Source organism: Cyanistes caeruleus, chromosome 7 (genome assembly GCF_971803275.1).
Source record: "Cyanistes caeruleus chromosome 7, bCyaCae1.hap1.1, whole genome shotgun sequence".
Classification (NCBI taxonomy): domain Eukaryota; kingdom Metazoa; phylum Chordata; class Aves; order Passeriformes; family Paridae; genus Cyanistes; species Cyanistes caeruleus.
This window is the reverse complement of record NC_141707.1, coordinates 31,898,721-31,922,247: the sequence shown is the minus strand read 5'-3', so window position 1 is coordinate 31,922,247 and position 23,527 is coordinate 31,898,721. Positions and strand designations below refer to the sequence as shown.

General features: G+C 44.8%; 1 protein-coding gene across 32 annotated transcripts in view; it reads right to left on the bottom strand.

Moving 5' to 3' along the window:
- Nucleotides 1-23,527, bottom strand: part of KALRN (kalirin RhoGEF kinase) — a 501,085-nt gene that overhangs the window by 6,371 nt on the left and 471,187 nt on the right. For 17 of the 32 annotated variants that reach the window (XM_086897867.1, XM_086897875.1, XM_086897868.1 and 14 more), the window contains 9 exons: nt 20,603-20,841; nt 19,500-19,747; nt 16,141-16,264; nt 14,739-14,798; nt 6,234-6,261; nt 5,627-5,798; nt 3,383-3,504; nt 2,152-2,283; nt 349-513 (listed from right to left, as the gene is read on the bottom strand). In XM_086897867.1, the coding sequence (XP_086753993.1) occupies nt 349-513; nt 2,152-2,283; nt 3,383-3,504; nt 5,627-5,798; nt 6,234-6,261; nt 14,739-14,798; nt 16,141-16,264; nt 19,500-19,747; nt 20,603-20,841 (1,290 nt within the window). Of the gene's footprint in view, nt 1-348; nt 514-2,151; nt 2,284-3,382; nt 3,505-5,626; nt 5,799-6,233; nt 6,262-14,738; nt 14,799-16,140; nt 16,265-17,286; nt 17,332-18,545; nt 18,618-18,739; nt 19,748-20,602; nt 20,842-23,527 lie in introns of those variants that run through there. The other 15 variants (XM_086897893.1, XM_086897889.1, XM_086897891.1 and 12 more) reach the window with 5 other exon arrangements.

The following is a 23,527-nucleotide window of genomic DNA, read 5'->3' as shown; positions in this document are numbered from 1 at the left end:
AAGCTGCAGGTGCTGCTGGCATTGCTGGAAAGGCAGGACAGACACCAGCCAGGACATGGAGCCCATTGGGCAGAGATAGAGACAAGAAATAGTCTTGGGCTAGAAAGCAGGGGCGTGCTCAGAATCTGCAATAGCCTCTGTGGCAGAGGCAGGCTCTGAGTCTGGATGGAGGTGAAGACCCAAAATCCTTTCTTGGGCCAGGAGTCGGCTCTGAGCATCTTCCAGGCTGGTTTTTTGTATCCTAGTTGGCCCAGGATCCCTGTTTTTATCAGGACCCCTCAAAAGCAGCCATGCAGAGCACAGGTGGATCCCGGTGTGCATCGGTCCGTCCCTGCAGCGCTCACTCACCGTACTCCGGGAGCCTCACGAACTCGGACGGGTCGCTGGGCAAGCTGATCCCCCAGGGATTGCTGGCACTCACTCGGAACTGGTACTGGCAGCCTGGGGACAGGTCCTCAATGACGAGGTACGTGTCCAAAGTGGAGGCTACTGACTGCTGCCAGACCTGTGAGCCTGTTGGACAGAGGGACAGAAGGACAACTGAGGGAAACACTCACTGTGTGAAGTACTCTGGGAGGGTAAAACCTACAGGGTTTTTGACAGGCAGTGTTACAGCAGACTGTTAAAGCAGAAATGGGTCACAGGAAGCTATTTTGTATTGCCACCACCTTCCCATCTGGCTAATTGAGAAAAAAAGGAAATGCCCCTCAGTTGGCTGATAATGATGGAAAAAGCTCAGCCCAGGGACAAGCTGATCTCTCCAGCACTGTAGCTGTGTGCTACAAGCAATGTCTCAGGGCAGTGTGATAAGACAGAAGAGGAGGGCTGATTTGATGACAGCTCTGCTATGATAGAAACAGTAGCAGAAATACTGCAAAAAAACCCAAAACTATGGGCAAGGGAGATGAAGCTGAGACAGGGCATGAGTGCAATCCCAATGCTGATTGATGAAGATGTGGTGGCTACAGTGAAAGCTGCAGGAGGAGAACCAGTTTTCTGAGGCTTAACACAGACAGCTTGCAGATGAGCAGAATTGCAGCAAAGAAAAGTGTGATTCTGTCATGTGTTTCTGCTCCTATCAAACCCAGCCACTGCCTAACCTGTTTTATTCATCTGTACTGGGTCAGAGAACAGAAAAGGACCCCTGGAACACAGAGCTCTGTGAGATGGAGATTTCTTCAAAAATACATAAAATTTTATCTTATTTTAGTAAGCTCAGGGCCTTTTACCTTTACATTATTTACCATGACTCAATTATTTTGTGTGTCCAGTGGACAAGTTCTGATTGCCAGGTCACAAGGTCATGGTTGGTTTTACAAGAGTCAGTTTTACCTTTGAAGTGGGAGGAATACTGAAAACACTGCTGGGGACTTTTTGATGTTTGTTTTGGTGGTTGTTCTTAATAAAGGAGCTTTTATTTTACAAAAATGCCAGTCACACTGATGGCACAGTGTGGGTCAAGGGAAAATATTCACTAGGACTTTTCCTAGTTCTAGGCATCAGTATGATGGAGTGATTAGATTTACACACTTACTAAAATGGGGTAGGGTTTTTTGAAGAATGAAGGGGAAAAAACAGAGGCCATATATTTAAGACAAGGTTTACTGCCCAGGGACCCTTTGCAGAAAGAATGCAAAAAGGGTTGTGAATAATTTCAAATGCCCTTTTCAAGAGCACGTGCCTGTGCATATTGGGAAAACAGTTCATATAATATATAGCTAATTCTTCAGGGAAAAAGGTTGGTTTGATTTAAAACCAAATGGATTTCAGAGGTGAGCTTGAAAACTATGCAGGGATCTGCAAATTTATCCAGATCAAAAAAATAATGAGGCTGATTTGATTTTGATTTCTGGGAAGCACCCACCAGAAAGGATGGTGGTAAAATGCAAATGATAAAAAGATGTCTTAGTGATGGATAGGTTTTATCTCAACACATTTTACCCGTCATAAGTGACCAGAGGAAACAGAAAGGTCTGTAATATATGAAAGTCTGGACTGGATGATAGAAGGGCTTCTTTCTGCCTTAGACTTTGGGATCTGTAAGCTACAATTAGTGGCATGACAGTGGTGACAAGAATGCTTTTGGCACCTGTTGTGCCATAAAGGAAACTTACCATGTTCTCACTCCCACAGCCAGCTCACACCACTTACCTTCTTCTCTGTACTCCACAGTGTAGCCTGAAATGGTGCAATTGCCTGTACTGGTTGGGGGTAGCCAGCGTAGGATCACAGAGGTGCAGCTTCTCTCCTGAGCAATGGGGCGGTTTGGGGCAGCTGGCACACCTTGGGAAGAGGAAACAACACCAAATCCAGCTTCACAACAGCAACTACTAGTGCTTTACCATGAAGATCAGGTGTATCAAGTCACTACAGGACAGCTGCACCTTGTAGAGGGGCTTAACTAAGCAGCAGGTGAGGAGTCAGTTACCATTGAATGCCCAAAAATGACACAAGCAAGGCACTCAGAATTCTTCTGTGTGTAGGGTGCTTTGTGTGCTTGGGAGCAGATTGACAAACAACCAGTAATCCTTCTGTGCTTTGCTCAGAGCTCCTTTCAGCAGAGGAATAGTTAGTGCAGCCACTGACTTGCTTGGATAAATCGGGGAAATTGGATCTCTAGGGTGGTTTGCAAGGCCAAACAAAATTTTAAATGCTCGTGACATTGCTGCATCTGTAATTCTCCAGTTGGACATTCATCTCTGGACCATCCCCTTCAACACAGCTGGCACCTCATCTCTAGTGCTAACAAATCCCTTCTCAGAGCTGGAGGCAATGAGCATCAACTCATTATTCTATATTCATTTCAATTTGATGGGTCAGTAATTACAGTGCTGAGAATTCAGGCTTGGAGACATGTCTCCAAGATGAATTCCCAAAGAACAGTTTCACTCAGGCTAAATCTTACTCTCACCTCCTTTGTCCCCTAAAGAGAAGGAGAGGCAGACAGTTGGTGCCACTGGATCCCAGTTCCTCCCACTCCAGGCAGGTTCTGAAGCCCAGAGCTTCCTGCAGTCAGTTGGAGCATCATTCCTCGAGGGACTCAGCTACCTGAGGGAGCTGAGTTTCCCCTGGCTGGCCTTACTGAGCTCCTGGGAAGCAGCACTAGGAGCAAGATGCAGGAGCTGAACCAATGCCAGCGCATTTTCATTTCCCAAATGTGATATTTATGGTCAGATGAATTAATCAAGCACAAGGAGTATGCAAAGCCTTCAGCCATCAGTGGGAGTTGTGGCTGAGGAATGGTTGTATGACTTTTAACATCTCAATTCACCTGGCACAGCTCCACATCTGGCTGCCTTTGCATGGGCTGTTCCTGTGTATTCCCAGCCCCCAAGGGACCACACACAGGAAAAATCCTGTGTGTTAAGGTCAGATGTGCTACCTTGGACTTTGATGGTTGCAGAGGTTGATGCCGTTCCATGTTCATTGGTTGCCACACAGGTGTAGATGCCGCTGTCCTGAGGCATCAGGTTGCAGATCTTCAAGGTGAGCTCTCCTGAGTCACTGTAGATGCAGGAAGCCCAAATTATAAAACACTGCTTCACTTGCTAATGGTTTTTATATAGTTCCTGTCCTGCCTCATTGCAAACACACGTGGACACGAGTCCTGTTAACACACTTGAAGGAACATCCCTCCAGCAATTTGGTGCCCAACTACAATCCCCTCATTTGTCAGGGTTTAGCTGTTAATGAAACCTTTGAGCAAACCTTTGGTCTGAATTGCCTGCCAGGCAAATCCTCATGTCTGCTGTGGTCTAGGAAGAGATGTGAAGGATCACTCAAGCAGCAAGCAGTCCAGGAGCTGAACATTGCCTGTGCTTGTCCAGAGCTGGATGCTTAGACTTGATATATCTGGAAAGATTCACCAATGAAGATCTTTCCAATCATGGGAGATGGTGAGCTGCTGTGCCTCTGCAGTGAGGTCCAACACACACCAGACAAACTGGGCTTCCCACAGATGCAGGAAGCAGTCACACAACACAGGGTGACATTTCTAGGGAACTTCACACTCCTGGAGCATGTGGCATTGATCTGATGCTGTTGCCAGGGCCCCAGTTGGAAGACTGGACATCTCATAGCAGCCAGGGATAAAGAGCACAGCACTGAGTTTGTGAGATACACTCAGTCTTTGTGCCAATCTGAGAAAATAAACAGCTCTGTGCAGTCTCATGAATTTATAGCAGGTCTGTTCATAGTCACTGCTGTTTGCACACTTCAGTCTGCAAAATGAAATTTGAGGGAGCTGGCCTGAATTAAAGGATTTTGCTTGTGTAACTGTTTTAGCTGTACTGGAGACCCAGCTTAGCTAACAATAAGTTTCCTTGATGGCAAAAGTAGGCTAGTTCTTGAATGCTTAATCTTTTGGGTACTGCAGACAGACATGTTTGCTGTGATAACTGTCTGGACTCTGCAGCTTTTGCTGGTCTGTGCTGGTTTAAAACAGGACACAAATATCCCCTCTCCCTGAAATCCACACACTTGTGCCAGCAGGATCTGTAAAAGCCACTGATCTGCTGGGCCTCTGCTTGGCAGGCAGTGTCTTCACTGGAAAGATTATTTGAGCAACAAGACAATACAAGTGCTGATAGTGCACAGGGAGCCAGCAGGAAGAGGACTGTGATGGAAACCAGAACCCTGTATGGAAATATCCCCCCATCCCAAGCCCAGACAGAGGCTCAAGATAAGGCACTAGGAGATCTACTGAACAATAGCTAAAGACAATTTTGGATGCTCTGGGGCAGCTTCACAAGCCAGTGGTCTCTGAAGGAAGCTCTTGATCAGATGTAAGGGTTTTTTTTATTGAATATGTAAAATCCCTTCTCTCTTACTGTTCTTTTTTCACTTTCAGTGACTTTGTACTCCCTGGATTCATTTCAGCCTGAGCCAGAAGTGCTGAAAAGTTCAAATGAAAGATTGCCTCCTGGAGATTTCCACTGCAGTTTGGCTTATATAAGCTGCAGATGAGCATCCAGCAGCAGGCTGTTACCTGACCTGAATTCAACTCCAGATCCTTCTGAATCTTCCCAGTGCTTGTTGTAAAGATAGTTTTCCTCTCTGCTAGCCAAGCCAGGAACATTATGACAAGCATCTTTCTGTCCAAACACAGCCAGATGTAGCCTTCCCAGGAGCACATGTGGGCTTTTTTAGGAACAGCTGAGGAAAGGCTCAGGAAAAATGCAACCCCACCACTGCCAATAAGATCAGAAAATGCCCAGTGACAGGGGTATTGCAAGCTGGTGAAGGCTTGCTCTACCCTGCCTTGATTAAGGCACCAAACTCAAGCAGAGAAGCAGAGGCAATACTAGCCAAACTAACAGGTTGTAAACATTCTGGCTTCTGGCTTGCAGCTGGCTCAGGAAGTCAACTGGAGCGAGCTCACATCTGCCAGCAGCACTTTGTGGATATACCCAACATCAGCTTGGGAAACAAATACAGCAACCCCAGCCCCGAAGTCTGACCCTTTCCAGCCAATGTTTGCCACACTGATATGCTGACATGCCATGCCATGCCATGCCAGGCTTAATTAACTGCATCCTAATGAGTCTTGTAGCCAGACTGGTGCCATATTTGAGGGTAACAAGCCCATCAGGACCAGCGCTGTTGGGATCCACGGGCAGGACCTTACCAGGATGACACTGTGTAAGTGGCTGTGCTGTTGTCATTGTCCAGAATGTTTTGGTCTGGTCCTTTCCAGGTTATAGTTGGTTTGGGTCGCCCACAGACTTTGCACTGCAGCATCACTGTGTCCCCAAGCAGGCAGGTGATGTCCACTAATGGCACAAGAAACTCTGGAGCCACTATAAAATAACAGGGGACACACACACACACAACACCTCTTTTAATCTTCAGGTGAGGATGTCTAGAGTCATACAAAGCTAGAGAATACATCATAGGATGAACTATGGGATCTGGGTCCCAAACAGGTGGGAATCTTGGGATTATGTCATTGAAAATGCCCTCCAGTAAAAGCCAGCTATCTGCAGCTCAGAGAAGGAGGTAGAAGGGAGCATCCATTCTCCAGCCCTGTGTTCTGGCAGGTGGATGAGGTTTTGAGAGGGCAGGTTTGGGGGCTTCAGCCTGGCCTGCAGCCCCAGGCTGTCTGAGCCAAGCAGCCAGCAGGAAGCCCACTCTGCCTGGGGACTGAGCAGCCTTTGCTGCAAATGCTGGTAAGTGCAGAGCATGCTGTGGCACCAGAGTAAATCACAACTGCAGCACAGCTGTCCTTAACTCACCTTCTTGGATGAAATTGGGGTTGATTATCTGAAAAACACAAAGAGATACAAGCATTTATTTCCTAGACAGTGACAAAGAGACATCTGTTTTCACAAGGCCCCGTGGTGATTCTGACCAGAACTACAAAAGTGCTGCAGAGGTAACAAGCACCTTTTACAAGCAGCAGGTGCAGCAAACTCTAGTGACAACACATGTGGGAAAGTAAATGAAAGCTATGACTTCTTGAACCCTGATAAAGCATCAAATGTAACAGGCACAGCACCAAGGCTGAGGGGGTGGACATGCTTCCTCTTTGCTATGTGATAATGACAAAGCCATTAACTCTTCCCAGAGGTGGTTTGTGCATCCCCTGTGCCCAGCTCCAGACCTGTGTCACACAGCATCTGCAGTCACCACACACCTGGAGCATGCCACCAGCACTCTGGCCACTAACCAAGTCTGAGGAAATGTCTTTTAACTTGTGCTCAGCTTCAGGAGAAAAAAGGTAAAGCACTAGACCATAAATACTTCATTTTTCCCACTGTCAAGGATGAGTCCTGCAACAATTCTTGGTCTATTAACATGAGTGAAAATTCACTCATTTAATTGGACTGCTGGAAACTTTCCAGCTTGAAAGGTTTGGATAACTAGGGGTTATTTTATCTAACTAGTTAATTGACCAAGTCAGCAAAGACTTGAAAAGCTACTGTTACTCTGTGGTCTCTGTGTGCCAATGTAACTCTGGAAGCAAAGGTGGAAAAAGCAAAGACAATGCCACTGAGCTCTTACAGAATCGATGCTAACTACATTGTGTTGTACAATAGTATAGAGGTTTTAGCCTCATTAACTGTTCTAATAATCTCATAAGGCCTTGTTATTCATATTCAATCTAATAATTTCATGTTCAAGCACCATAAACACCAATGTGGTTTATCTCACCTTAAATACCTTACTATTTATTTCAAAGCTATTTTGGAAGATGCCAATGAAGCAGTGACCTAATTCATGGCCTGCCAAAACTGATAGGAAGTTTTTGCAGAGGCTCAGAAACCAGGCCACAAAACAGAAGCAACAACCCTTCAAAATAAAGTAGATACATCTTCAAGATTTGTAGTTACATTTTGGCTTTATAAATAGTTTCCCAAGGTCGATGGCTCCGGGTGCCATTCAAGGAGGCGTTCGGGCACATTCATTTTGGTTTCATAGCCTTTCTTTATAGCCCCAGACTGAGACCTCAGGGTCTGTTTTCCCCTGGCACCACCACAAAACCCAGATGAACCAGGCATAACATGGAAAGCACAGAGCCCCTCTGAAGGGTGCAGCTGGGCACTGCCACCACCAGCACATGGACCTGCCAGCCCAGGGGCTCGGGGAACAGCATCTGCTGCCCCACGGGGTCCAGGACCCACACACAGCCCCCTGGACGCTGCAGACACAAACAAATTGTGGCACAATGGGGTACTGGATGGAAAACATCCTCTGTCCTGTCTGTGCATGTGAAAAAAAGAGAGATGGCTCTTTGTGATTTAGTTGTATCTTTCACACAACACAGCAAAGGAAGAAAAAGCTGTTTTGTGGATAACCATAACCATTGCCACTTTCACTCACAGAAACCATCTACTTTTCAGCTGAGTAACCCCAGGCATCAGCTCATTTGCACATACATCTTCATTTTTGTGGTGTTTGGCTTAACTGAAATATCCATTTTCCAAAGCTCTCCCCTTCCTTCCCTGCAGCATGCACTAAATTCCCTTATTATTCACTGATCTCCATCCCTGTAGGATTAGAGATCAGGAGAAAGAAACACTCATTAACACTTTATATTAATTTTATGACTCTAAAGGATTCATTAGAAGATGCAACTACAATGATGAATGTAATAGATATCCCTATAAATAAATAATTCTACATTTCTAGTGACTTCCAAAGTACAATAATTTATAATAATTGCCTTGCCAATTTTTTTTTTTCATTGCCTCACCATGAGAATAAAAGAAAGAAAATTATCACTGCTACCTACTATTGGAAGAGTCTGTGGGTAAAATTTACATTTTCTTTCCCAAAACTTCATCTGTTAATTAATCAAACGATACCTAGCAACACCCCCACAGCCACATCACAGCTTTAGCCTGCTGGAAGCTTAGACAAAAATAAAAGCTTGTCTGCACAAGAACATTTAAGTGATTTAATACACCACCTTATTAAAGAATGGGATTCCTTCTGCTTTGAAGAGCAGCATCAAATATGGGGTGAGAAGGGCAGGAATGGGAAAGGAAAGGTTCACAGCCCCATCTGCACCCAGGGGCTGGCTTGGTACTTCATGTGCTCCCAAGCCCTGGGGTTCTGCTGCCTCTCCCAGCAGGCTGGCCAGGTTCCTGGGCTATGGCTGGATGGCAGGAGCCTCCATAGAGTCCTTCTAGCTTAAGTGCAAGACCTTTGGAGACAATTTCTTCATTTGCCAAATAGGTCTGTAATCCCTGGGGGTGAAGGGGAGCTCCCAGAGATTGCTCTCACTGCCCTCAGAGGATAGGAGCTCATGCACTGCTTCTCCACACAGCCTCCTGCTGGTGCCAGGGCTGGATCCCCTTGTGGATGCACTTGCCCACACAGTCTGCAGCAGCCTGAATGAGGATCTCACAGCCCAGCCCTCAGCTGAGCACCTGGGCCGTGGTGGCTGTGAGCAGGGGAAGGTGGCCCAGGGTCTCATGCTGACAAGGGCTGCCTGAAGAGATCCCAACAAACACCTCCTGCACCAGTGTGGCTGCCAGTCTGGCTGTGAGAGGACAAACTCATGGGGATGGCACCACCCAACACAAGAACTTCTCACTCCAGCTTCAGTGTCAGTCCACACCATGCAAACACAAACCCTAAGGGCATCAAACCTAGTTCACAGTGCATGTAAGAAACACAGATGTGCTCCTTTTCCTTGAAACATAATTTTAATTGAGATGAGGTATATATATATATATATATATATATTTAATTGGATGAAATACCTGTTGCATGGCCCAGAACAGGTGAAAATTTCTCCCCTCTGTGTCCAGGAGAGTTTGTTTCCTGTACAACGACATCTGAAAATGGAAATCCTATGCAAGGTAACAAAAGGCAGAACACGAAATGTTCTCTGTTCAAGTAATGTGGGGTCTAACACTGACCAGGCAAAGCCAGGCAGCTGGAGGGAGAGGGGTGAGATAAAGGAATGTGAGGACAGGTCAGGGCTATTGAATAAAAAGCCAGAAATAGACCTTGCTTCTCCCTCTTCAAGCCTGTGCTGTTTCAGGGCTCAGACCAAGAAGGCACATAAGACACGTACTTGAATGCCTTTGGGCACCTGCAGGGATCTAAGTGACCTGCATTTAGGTCAATTAAGTGAAACTTAACAGTCAAGCTTTAGCAAAGCAGCATGGGTGCTTCTCCAGCAGCTCCATATTCTGCAGTATTTTTCCTGGTCTGTTAAGCTCATGTTATAAGGATAGAAAGACATCTGCAGTAGCTGTAAGGCCCATTTGCAAAGTGACTCTAACTGCCCTAATTCTTAGCATGATCTTATCTTTCACTTGTGCACACTTTCTTTATCTGGGGGGGAGGGAGAAGCCATCCTGCCACGCCAATGGCCAGTCCCCAAACACTCTGCAAGCACAGCTTGGCTGCCTGAGAGGGTTCTCACCTCGGCCAGGGTTTGTTTCTCCATTGCAGGGAGACCTTGCCATGCCTACCCCACTTCCCTGGAGGGATTACACCCAGCCCAGACACAGCAGTGCACAGAAGGGCCCAGCAGATGACCAGCTCTTTCCAGTGCCATGTTTCAATCCCATTTTAAGAGAACATATCAAAACCAGGAGTGAGAATATTACTTTTCCCCCAAAGCCTAAGAACAGTCTGCAAACCAAGCCCTCTGTAACAAGGTTGGTGCTTCACCTAAACAGCAGAGGGCATGTTCACTCCAAGACAAGCGGCTGAGCATTTTGTGAACCTCTTGGTCACCGAGTTAAAATACAATACTGACACATTTGCTCATACTGGTAGCAGAGTCCTTGCTACCTCAGTCAAAACCAAAAATTATGATTCTCTGAATTCTTAAAACCACGACAGGAAGGCACAAGAGATGCTGTACAACACCTGTGCAGAGCAGAAGCCCTCTTGCCTCATGTTCTTGCTGCCTGGCCCTAATAGCTGGTGACTTCCATGGCTGAATCTGTGGGATGTCCCTGGCACTGTGCTGTAGCACCCTACACCTTCCTGCAGATGAAACAGGTCACTTGATTTTCTAAAAGCTAATCCACCATGTCTGTGCTGCTGGCTCAGGCTATGTCACACCTGATGAGCCAGCCACCTTCCTGGTCTGTCTCAGCAAGCCCTGGCCACTCAGGGCAGCAGCACAGCAGTGTTGCCTATGGAGCCCCAGGGAAACCCAGGGAATCTCCCAGGATTGTACTCATTCACACTGTGCTAACAGGCCAGGAAAGGCTTTCTTACAGTATTGTAAGACTTTGCCAAGAGATCACTCTGGAGGTGGACAGCCTCAGGCAGGGGGTGAAGGCATTTGCACAAAGCACTCGAGAATTCTTGGCCTGAGCTGAGTGGTGACTTGGAGCCAGCGCTGTATCCACCAAAACATTACTCAACCACGTGGACTGTGGGGGTGCTAACACAATATTCTTCTACAGTGGATGTTTCCTAGTGCTTATCATGGTCTAGGTGTCTCTGAGTAGTTCTTGACATGCCAGAATGTCACAACTGAAGGAAACAGATTAGGAAGCCCAACATACGTACCTTGGCAACAGCTCAGCACACTAATGGCACTTCCAGTGACTTGGCCTGGGCTTCATCTCTGCTTTGCACAGCAGAGACACGGAACAGACAGCAGGGGCTCAGTGACAGATGTGTGTCACCAACAGCACTGGTGACACTGCAGCTTGGGCTGTGCAAAAGGTGTGGAGCCGTGTCAGAGCCCTACACCTGAGGTCCATCCCAAAGCTGGCAGGAGCTGCTGCTGGATTTAGTGAGGTTTAACTCAGTCAGATCTTCTGACTGCTGGAAGAACATTCCCTTAGACAAGGGAGGTTTCCTGATGGGATCTGCACAGCTGCCTCGTGACCTCCTCAGCAATGCTGCAACCCCATGAGATGTTACAACACAGAATTGTAGGATAATTAGTTGTGTCATTGTCCAGGACCCCAGACTTGGGTGTGGATGATATTTACTGATTCACAAGGGCATACATCTTCCCAGAAGTGGAGTTGCCTGTCCCTGTGAACTACAGACATGTGGAACGAGAGTCTCAGATAATTTTTAAGTGTAGGTTACTCCTGTCACTCACATGGCTACACATGGCTCTTAAGTGCCTGCTCCTACACTCACATACTTAATGGGTGAGTTTGTGCCTTCTGTTTTATGAGACTACCACACAAAGCAGAAAACTAGGGGGGGAAAAAAAAATCAAACTTCATTTTCATCTTTATGCACTCTCATTACATATTAATAAACAAAGGGAAAAAAAAGAAGCAACCAGTCACTAAGAGATGCTATTTCTAGTCAAAGCTACAATGAATAGGAAATTCTCAAAGGCCTGCATGAACAAAAATCCAGCAATGGAATTTTAGCTCTTTTAAACAGTCACCCAGAATTTTGTTTCCTGCTCTCACAATATATGTTTTCCACATTTCTTTCCGTTTTTGCATTCCCTTGAAACAAAAGCAAAGTGCTTCCAGAAACCTGGAGTCTACTGAATGGAATCCACTGTGGTATTTCATCAATAGCAAACAAAGCGAGATCTGAAAGGCCACAGCAGCTGTGGGACTGCATGGGTACTATGAGCAGCTTACTGACTTCTTAGGCAGGAAATAGGGTGGAGATAAATTGCACCCATGTTTCCAGGTAATTAATATGTCTGCTTTGCATTTTGAGACTGCTGTCTCTGTTCCAGCACTGGGTGCACGTTCTCATGCACGATGGGAAGAAGAGGGATGTCAGGGGTGACTGGCCCTGTTATTACCTGGCTGTAGTGATGACTCCACCTCAGTGACACAGGAAAGGCACCTCTGAGTGCCGCTGGCCAGGACACAGCTCTTCTGCCAGCACCCCCAGCATCTCTAAAACCCCTCACAAGCCTGGCCAGGAGTGAGGACAGGTGTTCCCTCTCCTTGGGCCATCACGTTTCTCCAGCTGCCCTGGGAACTCATCGGTGGGCACTCCACACAGAGCAGGGAAAGCAAAACCAGGTGAGATGTGGATGTTCACTGCAGACACAGGTGGGGCTGGAGGGGCAGCACAGCTGTTTAAGTTATCTAAGCCCAGCAGACAAAGCCCAGAAGATCGATGAAGCCCAGGATCAGGCTCTGGTTTTGGAATTAGCTTGTTTTGCCCTCTGATTTATTGAGAAAAGACTTTGGCCTCCTGGCCTGTAATATAGCCCATTTATTGTAACATGTTTGGAAAGGAAAATCAAACCACTCATAATAAAGGGAAAGGGAGAGCAATTGTGGCTTCCAGCAGTGAATACCTTAAACCTTTACAGATCAGACTTCCCCATGGCCTCTCCTAAGGCTTCACCAGCATTTTATGAGTCTGCCCTTGTTCTGCTCCCTCCAGACAATTTTATTTAGTTTATACTGGGTATTAGCAATCCCTTCCCCCCAATATTTTTTACCAGACCAGCGAGATGACCACACTCAATCCTGGCTGCAGATTTTCTAAAACCAGCACAAAGTAAGGGCTGTGCTGCTCCTCCAGGGCAGTGTGACCTTAGTAAGTCACCCCCACAATTGTTCTCTTATTTTCTCTTCCTCTGCCATTTTAAATATTTGCTCAGTCCCAGAGAGATTTGCCAGAAGCAAACTTGAGCTTTCCAAGCCATGAGGAATACTGTGGCTTCTGGGGTCTGCGGTGCAGTGGCACTGTCACCTCCAATAAGTGACCTGGGAAATGCAGGATGGGGCTTTCTGAGTGTAAATAGTCACACAGAAGGCACACAGTAACTCCCCCAATAGCAGAATGATACCATAGTTAAGACTTCACATTGGTGTCTTTTGGTTTAAATAGAGACTTTTTTTCTCCTGAACTTCAGAACAGTAGACTGCACCATGGTAAAAACACAAATCAAGCCATCAGGAAGACTAGAAATGCTGGCAATGCAAGGATTCAGATACCTCCCGCTGGAAATGCTAAACCATTTGTTTTTCCTCCTGTTGAACAAAGTCAAAACACAGAAATCCTTTGCAAAAGAACAGTGATTTTCACCCAGCTCTGCACAATCACCCTTGTCTCAGCCACTTGTTGCTCCACAGGGCAATTTTCGGTGAGTGAAAGCTTCCACGGACTCATGTGTAATAATGGGCACTGCCTTATAACAAATACATACACTTCCAGATATTACCTGTGGCTGGAAAAATGCTCTTTGAAAATGTAAACACACTCCTGAGAATAATGCAGCTTTGGAGGTGAGGACCATTCAATCTCCAGGATGTCAGCTGGGTCAAAAGCTCTCCTTTAGTACACATCCCAACACAATTAAAATAAAAGCATGCTTTCAGGTTAACAGTGTAGGTGGTGCACCTTAATACACTTCTTTCTCTTTTTATTTTCCCTTCAGGAGGCAGATCAGCTTTCTTTTGCAGGATGTTTGTAGTGCAGCCTGGCTGACAAAATCTGGGAGATCTGCTAGGGCACAGATATCTCTGTTCTCCAGTGACCTGTCCTGTCATCACCACAAGATCACCGTCTCTCTGAACCATGTCCTTGCCTGTTTCAGCAGGAACCTCTTTCAGCCTTGGAAAAATGTTTAGAAATGCTTTGTGTGGTCATTATAAACAGGAGGGAAAAAAAAGGATCCTGCTAGATTTTAATTGAGGAGAACCAGACACATAACTCTGCATTATTTTACGCTCTTTCAGGCTCTCTCAACAAGGCACTCCACTAGAACTGGTGGTTTCACAATGGAAAACCAGCGGCATAACACAGCATAATTTGGGTCTACCTATCTGCATCAGCCTTGCTTGAGATATAGGAACATTCACTCAACTGGTTTTACCATTCTCCTTCAGTACCTGGACAGAAATGCAATTCCCACTCTGCTAAGAGAAAAGGGAAAGGTATTTTCTGATTTTCTAGGTGAAGGGCTGGTTGTGGTACAACAACATTTGGCCTGACTGGCAGCTCAAGTATGTATTGCCAAGGGAAGGAGTGTTTGCAATATAGAAAGGTGCTACATTTATCAGCAGCTGACACACTTGCATTATTGTTGGAATGAGGTCCCAGGTGGGAAGCAGAGACTGAGGGTGGCAACGTGAGCTCCCGCTCAGTAGGAGCTTGTTACTGAGCTCCCTCCACCGCTCCCACAACAAAAGAAGCCCAGGGTCCAGTTCAAAGCTTGGCAAAACCAGAGTTGATACTTTTTGTGACTCACACTAAATTGGCACACACCTCTGCGAGCAATACAGACCCACCAACTCCCCTTGCAGCAAAGGCATTTCAAAACAGACACATGTTTCTTGGGAAAAAATAATCACAAGGATGATTGTCTCTACCTCCATACTAGTATTGGGGTCAAGGTCATCACACTCTGATTCCTCTGAGCTGTTTGTCTCCTTGTTTGGCAGCATGAAGAGGAAGAAAGAGAACAAGAGATTAGAATAAAGATTGGTTAGTCAGGGCAGAGCAGCACGGTTGTGAGCAGCATGGAAATGGGTAACAGTAAGGAAAATGCTCCTAAAACACAAACGAAAAACAAACTGACAACAAAACAAGGGAAGCAAAGGCAAAGACATGCTTTTGCCAGAGAAGCAGCAGTGATTCTGCAATTCGTTCAGGTAGTGAAAACGAGGAGGAAGCAAGAGGAGGAAGAACTGTGCCACCATGCTGGAGCAGCTGCTTCCCTTGGGCCCAGTCCTTCCTCGTCCAGAGGGTGCGAGGGCGCCCGGGATGCAGTGTCAGGGTTCCTCCCTTTGCACATGCCAGGGCTATTGCACCAGGCTTGTAAGACAGAAAGCCTCTGCAAAGGAAAACACTTCATCATAGACTCTCCTGGAGAGGGGTGTATCCAAAGGACATGCTCAAGTGCTTTCCTGAATCAAGGCCGGGCTTTGGTTGTGTCAAAATCACAACAAGTGTTTGCTTGCCTCTGTTGGGAGGGAAAGCCCCAGATTAGTCCTGAGCAGGCCTCATGGTCGGTTTATAGGGATGGATCCTTTGAGTTGGAGCACAGTAGTCAGGCACCCAGAGCAGAAGATGGAGCTTAACCCCACAGTTCTCAACCTTTTCCATACTGGGAGATCTCAGAGAAAGAGAGAGAGACGCAGACACACAGACACACACACACACAGACACACACACACACACGAGACCTTCTCCTGGCAAGACAGAGTCAGCATCTCTGCCCTGTCTGATAACACGGAAAGAAAAAGGTCATTGAGACCGTCTCCCTAGACCAAAAACCTTAAGAATCCCCAGGCTGGGAACCCCTTAACATCTGGTGAAATACTGGCCTAAAGAAAACTCATCAGCAAGGCCATTGGTTCACCCAGTGGCTTTCTCACTGCTACAGCTGCTCTGATGAAGCTGCACTAGGCTAGATCAGAGGTCAGTAAATCACTAGTGTCACAATTTTAAGTTATTTAACCATGTGTATAGTTGGGTTTCTTAATGAGGATTACTTACTTGCATGTGGGATGCCAGGAAAAAGAAAACAAAAAACAAAGACTGCATTTTATCTTGCATGCAAAAATCCTGCTAAAATGGATACTACCAAAAAGAAACAAAAAAAAAAGATAACTGAAGTTGAAAAAATAAAATACAACAAAACCAAAAAAAACCAAAACCCAAACTCAAAATTTGAGCCACCCCCTCCCTCTCTCAGGAGAGGATGCTACAGGGGGTGGAAAGGATGGGAAGCAGGAGAGCAGCACAGAGCTTTCAGATGGCCTTACTCACTTTAACAGAGACTTTGTTCCCCAGAATATCCTTGGATTTACGTGGCCCATTGGCTTCATTTTTGCCACTGCTCTCCTTTTCCGCCCGCTTTCTCATGCGCAGGGTATGCCATGAACATGACTTCCTGTTGTACCAAAAAACGCAGCAATCAAATGGCAAATCATAGCAGGAAGAAAGGTTTTGGAAAGGGGAACCAGCATCCACATTTGCAATTACTGCAATTCCCTAGAAGGTGAAAGCCACCGGCAGGCAATATGCCCGTCTCAATCTCAGCAATGAGAGCTGAAGTTAAAAACCAAACCAAAGAGTTCTGCAAAGCAGATGTTGTGCCACACTTGCCGTTTAAATGCATGGAGCAGGAAAAAAATGTCCATGATGGAAGCACAGGCAACTCGAACTTGGTCATCTGGTTTTGGGGATTTTGTCTTGCATTGCCACAAATAGAAATTTATTTTAATTTTGCTACATTTAAAAGACCAACTTGGTCCTCAGTCTCGTTGGTTAAAAGCAGTATAACAAATACGTAAGAATGGTCCTAATAGATTATTCCGTATAGGAAATTAAAAGAAAATTAAGAAACTCAAGTTGTTGCTCACTACATGTTGCTCAGAACACAAACAGCTGAATAGGAGCTGCATTATTAATTTTCCAAGAGATAAGTAATTTCCTAGAATTACAAGCTCTGCTGTGCCTCTCAAGACCAAGAATTTCCCATTTGACTTTGCCAATCCAGCTAAAGAGGACATCAATCAGCTCATGGGTTTTGGCTAGCATAACAGCAGGCACCATTTCCAGTAAATTTTTTACCCCTTATTACTGCTCCTATGACCTTATTCTTGGAAAAAAATAAAAAAAGACCACTATCACCCTTTGTAAGAGCAATGCTGTGTTGACAAGAGAATTGCATATCAAAGCAGACATAAGAAAAAACCAAAACAGTTCTTGGTATGGATTTCATTTGGCTAAAATAGTGGGCAGGTTGGGGGGGGAATCTGGGGAGGGGTATGTTGTCCAAAGCATAAAGCTCTCAAAACAGCAGTGTGATGAGCTGGGGTCCAGGTTCAAAGCATCTGCCCACCTTTAAGTCATGCAAATTTGATTTGCATGTTTAAGCCCAATGTTTGGCACATGTCACGTCTACAGTACCTTGATACATTTTACAAAGGAAGTTGTATGAAATCCAGGGATCACCTGTGATGCCAATAAAACGCAGTATGTTAGCAAGGTAGGACCCAAAGGATGCCCCACGCAGCCGTCGCTCCCCCGTGAACACTGCGCCTGACTCCTAAACGCTCCCTGCTGTTACCTCAGCACCTGATGGGAGCTGTACAATAGCTCAGTTACACAACAAGCAAACCCTGCCACAGCCACAAGACTGAACTGGGTCACGACGACTGTTCCTGCCACCAGGATCAGAGCGTGCACTAACTCAGCCTGTGCGGGCAGTCGTGTCTGAGCACAGGGAGCACCAGAGCACCCTGCACGGCTCAGACGGGCCCGAGGTGCTGACTGCTATTGGGGTGTTCCTGGACAAGGTCCAAATGAGAACTGCAGAGCAGGAGAAGTTATCCAACACTTCAGGACTGTTACGTTTCCCTTAGGATGTTTAAGAGTCAAGAACATGGCAGATGGGGCTCCCTGATCTATATAATGAATATATAATGAATAATGAATATTCATGGCACCAACACTGCTGCATCAACCATATATTTTGTGTACAATATTTGTCACAGAAGAAACAGTTTTATGACTTAAACTAAGTAGTCACTGTGATCTGGCAGACCAGATAGGACTGAAGATAGCACAGCTCCAGGTTATTTTTTCTCATAGGACTCCTATTATTCAAGCATCTTTTTGTTTTCAGGGTTGTTTTACTGGTTTGAGTCTAGAAACATAATTTAGGACTTTAAATCTCACTGCAGTGACAAAGAGAGAAGTGCAGTTCATGTGTCTTTCAATTTTGTTACACCTTCCTGGCCACAATTCATCTGCCTACAGAATTTGATGCAGAATTTTACTGCACAGCTGCCATGCAGTCAGTCTTCACCAGGAGGCTGGTACTGTGGATGGTTCTAAGGGCATGTGGGTGCATATTGTGGCTAGAGAGGAACCCGGGAATGGCTGTGGCAGATGTGCAAGAGATGTGCCAAGCAATTCCTTTGCCTTAACATGCAATTCCAGGTAGCATTCATTACTGGCTGACAGGTAAAGTCATCATTTCTCTTAACTGAAATGGCAGCAGAGATCAAGTTATTATTTTTAGTGAATCTGTCACAAAATCTGCCCTCGTGTTCAATTCTGCACCTCGAGGTATTTGTGTAAGGTAACACAATTTGTAGCATACATCATGCATTACCATCTAGTCATTTTAGATGTTAAAAGAAATCAACAGGTATTACTGAAAAGAGGGTTGTACCTTCTGTATTTAATACCAAAAAACCACTTTCTTGCATTAGTCATTTCAGACTGACAAATTTCTAAAAATCAGAAAAGAAAAATATATATCCACACATTTGTTAAATAAGCAACAAAATATTATAAACAAAATTAAAATCAAAACAAAATAAAATCAAACAAAATAAAAGGGTCAAACTAATTATTTTACCTCATTAAAACATGCTCATGGTGAAAATTTATTTTACATATTTAAAATAGTACATTTAAAATTAGTTACATTACAGGTACAATGATGAACATTGCGACTATCCATTATATTGCACAACCTGACTTCATCGATGTGAGTTTGTTTCTTTTTTTTTTTTAAATAGTGCAAAATACTTTATACAGGAATGTACTTGGATGGGGGTCTTGCAAACCAAAAAATATATTACAAAAGTTACTGCAAACAGAAAAAAAACCCCAAAACAAATTAAAAAAAAAAAAAAAAAAAAGATACAAGCTGTACAAGGAAATTGCCATAGACAACAAAATCTCTCCTCCTTGAGAAGCAAACCTCAGTCCAACACAGAGCCTGGATTTTTGTGTTTGTTTGTTTTTTTTATCTAGATGCTGTTATAACCAATATATAGATTAGTAACTTAATACAACATAAATATAAGTCCAGTCCAAGCAGGTCCATGTTGGTGTAAAATGGTGTCACGTAAAGCATATCTTTAACCGTCTATGGTTTTATTTCTCTCCAAAGTATAAACAAAATCCCACAAAATGAAAATAAGCAAAACCCGAGCTATCCACCATGGCTGCCCGTCGCTGCGGATTGACCACTCAGCTTGTTCCAATGGCACTGTAGATCAAAACCAGCGGGATTTCCCTACCTTTTGGGTTTATTTTTATTTATTTATTTTATTTTCCTCAAAAAATCCACATAGTGCTCCCAGCGAAGCCAATAGGGCACTTACTTGATGCTTCCATCGCTACTATCTGTAGTGGATTTAGGGAGGGGAGCCAAGATACTGCCAGGGATCCATCCTTCAGCGGCTGGAGAGTGGTCGTTTGCGGGCTGGTACACCAGGAACATGTTCTGCTGGTTGATAGCAAGGATCTGAACCACCTCTCCTTGATTCACACAGATCTCATCCTCCTTCAGTGCATAGTAATCTTTAATCACCACCATGGAGGAGGTCCCATTGCACCCTCCCAAATCAGTCTGCAAACGGACACAACACAAAGCGGTGAGCGGCCGGCGCGGAGGAACCTGCCCTTTCTGGCAGCGATCCCACTACTTCATGTCCAGCCTAACCAGACCAGGGAAAAAGACACAAAACATTTGGAAGTTCACATTGGCAGAAAAGGATTTTAAAGATCTGAAAGGTGGCAGTAAGCTAATACAAACCAGTCTCCTATTTCACATCAGACTTCAAAGCTGCTAGCGACTGTGCCCCTGGGTGTTCTCATCTGCGGGGGTGTTACGGATCTGTGCTGAGCCAAACAGGGAGAAAGACCAGTGAAGCTGAGTGAATACTCACAGATAAAGGTAGGTCAGACTGAAAGTGGCTTTGGTCAACCTCATTCAGCAGCAGGGTCCAAACACAGTTGGTGGCCACTGACTCTTTGGTGGTTTGTGTGCAGCACACATGTGCCCAAATTATAACCTTTAGCTGGCACCCTGTGAGCTGTTATGTGGGAAAAGGTCTAAGCTCTTCCCTACCACAGAGTTTTTCAGGAATGGGTGGTTAATGGATATTAGAGAAGCCTGAATATGACTTCTGCCATTACTGCAAATGGATATCTTGTTCACCAGATCTGCAAGCACAGTGCCCTGAAAAACACAGAGATCAGTGCTCCAGGGTCAGGCTCTGTCTCTGTTTCCCAGATGAAGTGCTATCCATGTTGATGCCAGGGCTTTTGCATGAGCTGTTTAATCCCAAATCACGTAACCCCATTGCTTCAGTATGTTGATTCCTGTTGACCTGGTTAGCTGCTAATTAAAGCTAACAACATGGATCACCTGTGGTGTAAGAAATGGGCTGTGAGATCATGTTTTATTAGATGAGCTCAGTACCTTGCTTTGTTCATACTTGTCTCCGGGCTGTGAGTGCTCATACCCTGTGCTGCCATTGGAGGTAGTTATCTTCAGGGGTGGGAGAGATGGGTTACGGCTTGTAGCCTTCAAAGGCTTCTCAGACCCTACTGGAATAGAAGAATGGGGCCTGGTGTTGGGCTGAGGGACCCTGCCAGCCTGGGGCCGCAGCACCGCCGAGCTGCTCTCCTTGCGTTGGTACTCGATGGGCGACTGCAGCGCTGCAAGAGAGGACAGGAGTCAGCCATGTGCTCCCAACAGCCTTGCCAGGGGCTGCAGAGGTGTTCAAACAGGTGGGGTGGTTCAAACAGAACAGATTCATATGCTGCAAACCAAACAGGAGCAGGAGATGCTGCCCATGGAAGCACATGGAGCGCTCATGGCGAGACAGGACACAAGCACTTTACACTGTGCTGTGTGTGAACTGGACACAGCACTCCACACTGATGTGAAGAACAGCTTCTCTAACCTACACAGAGAGGAGACTAAAATGTTTGCCATTTATAGCATACATAACTGCATTCATTTTCTTTGAAATTGCACAAATTAATCACATCCTGTAGTCAAAATAAACGAAAGCCTGACTAAGAGGTGCACAGCACATTTGCAGTGAGTTTTGCTAGAATCAGGAAACACAGGTCAAGACCTCTGAGTCTCATTTGCATATTCCCAAGAAAGTGTGACTAATAAATAGTCTTTGGATGTAATGCACTTCAACTTGGCTTCAATGTGCTTTCTACATTAACTGCTTTGGTTCAAGGAAACTGCTGGAACTGACCAGCAAGTAAGGAAGTATAGATGGCACCAAGACATTGATCCCAGCAGCCCAAACCTCTCCAGAAAACACCCAACAGGCCACACTAAACAGCTTCATAAGCCATAAAAAATAAAGTCTGCTTGTGAGAGTATATTTTAGTCATGGAGAGAGCTTGCACTGGGAAATGGAAAAAAATCCACATCATAAAGGAATAAATAATTTGTTATGTTTGGAGGAGAAGGGATCAGGGCTGGGACTCACAGTGAACAGATTTTCTGGGCTCAGGCTACAAGCCCCAGACCTATGGGCTTGTTTTTTTGCATGTCATGTGGCTTAAACAGATGATTTATAGTCAGTTAATACTGTGTACATGCACCAGACTAAACCTACTGGAATGCAGGGAGACTAGTCTAGCAAGAGGCAGACAGAGAACATAATGTCACAGCATCAGCCCCACCAGGGAACCACAACACAAGGAATGTCTTTCTCAACAAAACGAAAAGGAAAGAAAAACAGAAAAGCTTAGCACCATACAGCACACTCTCTAGCACTCCCCTTCCAGAGAAAGGCAGGACAACTCAGGAAATCACTTCATACTAAAGAACAAATGACTGGGAAAAAACAAAAAATCAAGGAGGATGCCAGATCACCATTTTCTTCAAAAGGACACAGACATAGATCTGTAGCAATCTGGACGATTACTTTTCTCTAAAACCTGAGCCTTGTCACAAAAGCAGATTGTATTTATGCCACAGTGACTGCCAGTTTCACTTGCTTACCTCAGCTACAGCTGGAAATGGTTTGGTCCTGCTGCAGACCAGCCACAGAGGGCAAGGAAGGCTGGGGAAAACTTTGATAACGATTTTGACAGTGACATTTTTCTACTGTATACAGTAAATAGGGCTGCAAGGTCATTAGCAGTAAGATCTGAATGGATACTTATCAATCAAACAATCTACTGTACTCAGTACTTTTAAAGGGTATTTAGTTGAGAGTCCATTTCTGACTACTAATTCCACCATGAATTATCACAGTAATGCCTGGCTTCCAGCCTCCTGTTAAACATCTGTCAGTGTTCTTAGAAGCTTCTGGAAAAAGTCATTGTTCATCTACTTGCATGTTCTCCCTTTCTCTCCCAAATTCCCCCCACAAAACATGATTAAACAAAGGTACAGATGAATGGCATTTTCCTTATGAAACTCGTCCAGCAGTGACAGCTTTACAGCTTGCTTCCTAAAGAACAGTCACAACATCCCTTCATTTGATGCACAGCCTGTTTTCTCAAGCTTAGCAGCTTTTATTTTTCCATGGAAAAATAAGATAAACTCAAATATTAAACTTTTATATTAATGAAGTTTGGATGCAAATCCCACGCTTTGTACATAGTCCCTACTCTTTAGGACTTCCCTGGTGAAGAGAGAAAAATCAGAGACAGCTTGGGCAAGAACTCAAGGGGAATATTTTGTTATTAAGTTTATGCAGCATTGGCTCAGTGTGGATTTAATATGATTTTAAGGACAGAAAATGTCTGCTTTAATGAAATGCAAAGCTAAAAAACATATTTAAAGATTAGTCAGTCTCAATAAGATTACATTCTAAAAGCCACTTAAAATATTCTGGACTGGACAGGCTCTCCTGGATACAGTATCATCTTCTTGGATCTTATTTACAGTTTTAAGGTAAATCTTTAAGCTTGTGTTTTAATAGAAATCTATTTTTACTTTTGCTTTAGAGATAGTGATTATGTTCCTAACCCATCAAATTGCTTGCTGTCCTCACAGAAGATAGGCTATGGAGGGCTATGAAGATGCCTCAGCAGAAAAAGAGGCTCACAGGGCAGTAAGTTCTGTGAAGATAAGATAGAATACTTAAAAAATAAAAAGAACAAGCAAGAAAGATATTGAAGGGACAGAAAAATCCTGCATTAGTGCCTGAGGAGCTCTCATAAGGCTTATAAAAAAAAAAAAAAAAAAAGTCTGTAGCTAACTGTTAGTGGAACTTATTTTTATTCTGTTAATTCCTCAGTCAAAATCAGCTGCACTGACATAAACCCATCAAGTTTTGGTACCAACTGGTCAAACTGGAAAACTTAAGACTCTTCCTCTCCCTCATTAATTTAAGGAATCATTTTACAATGGTTGTATGAGGCT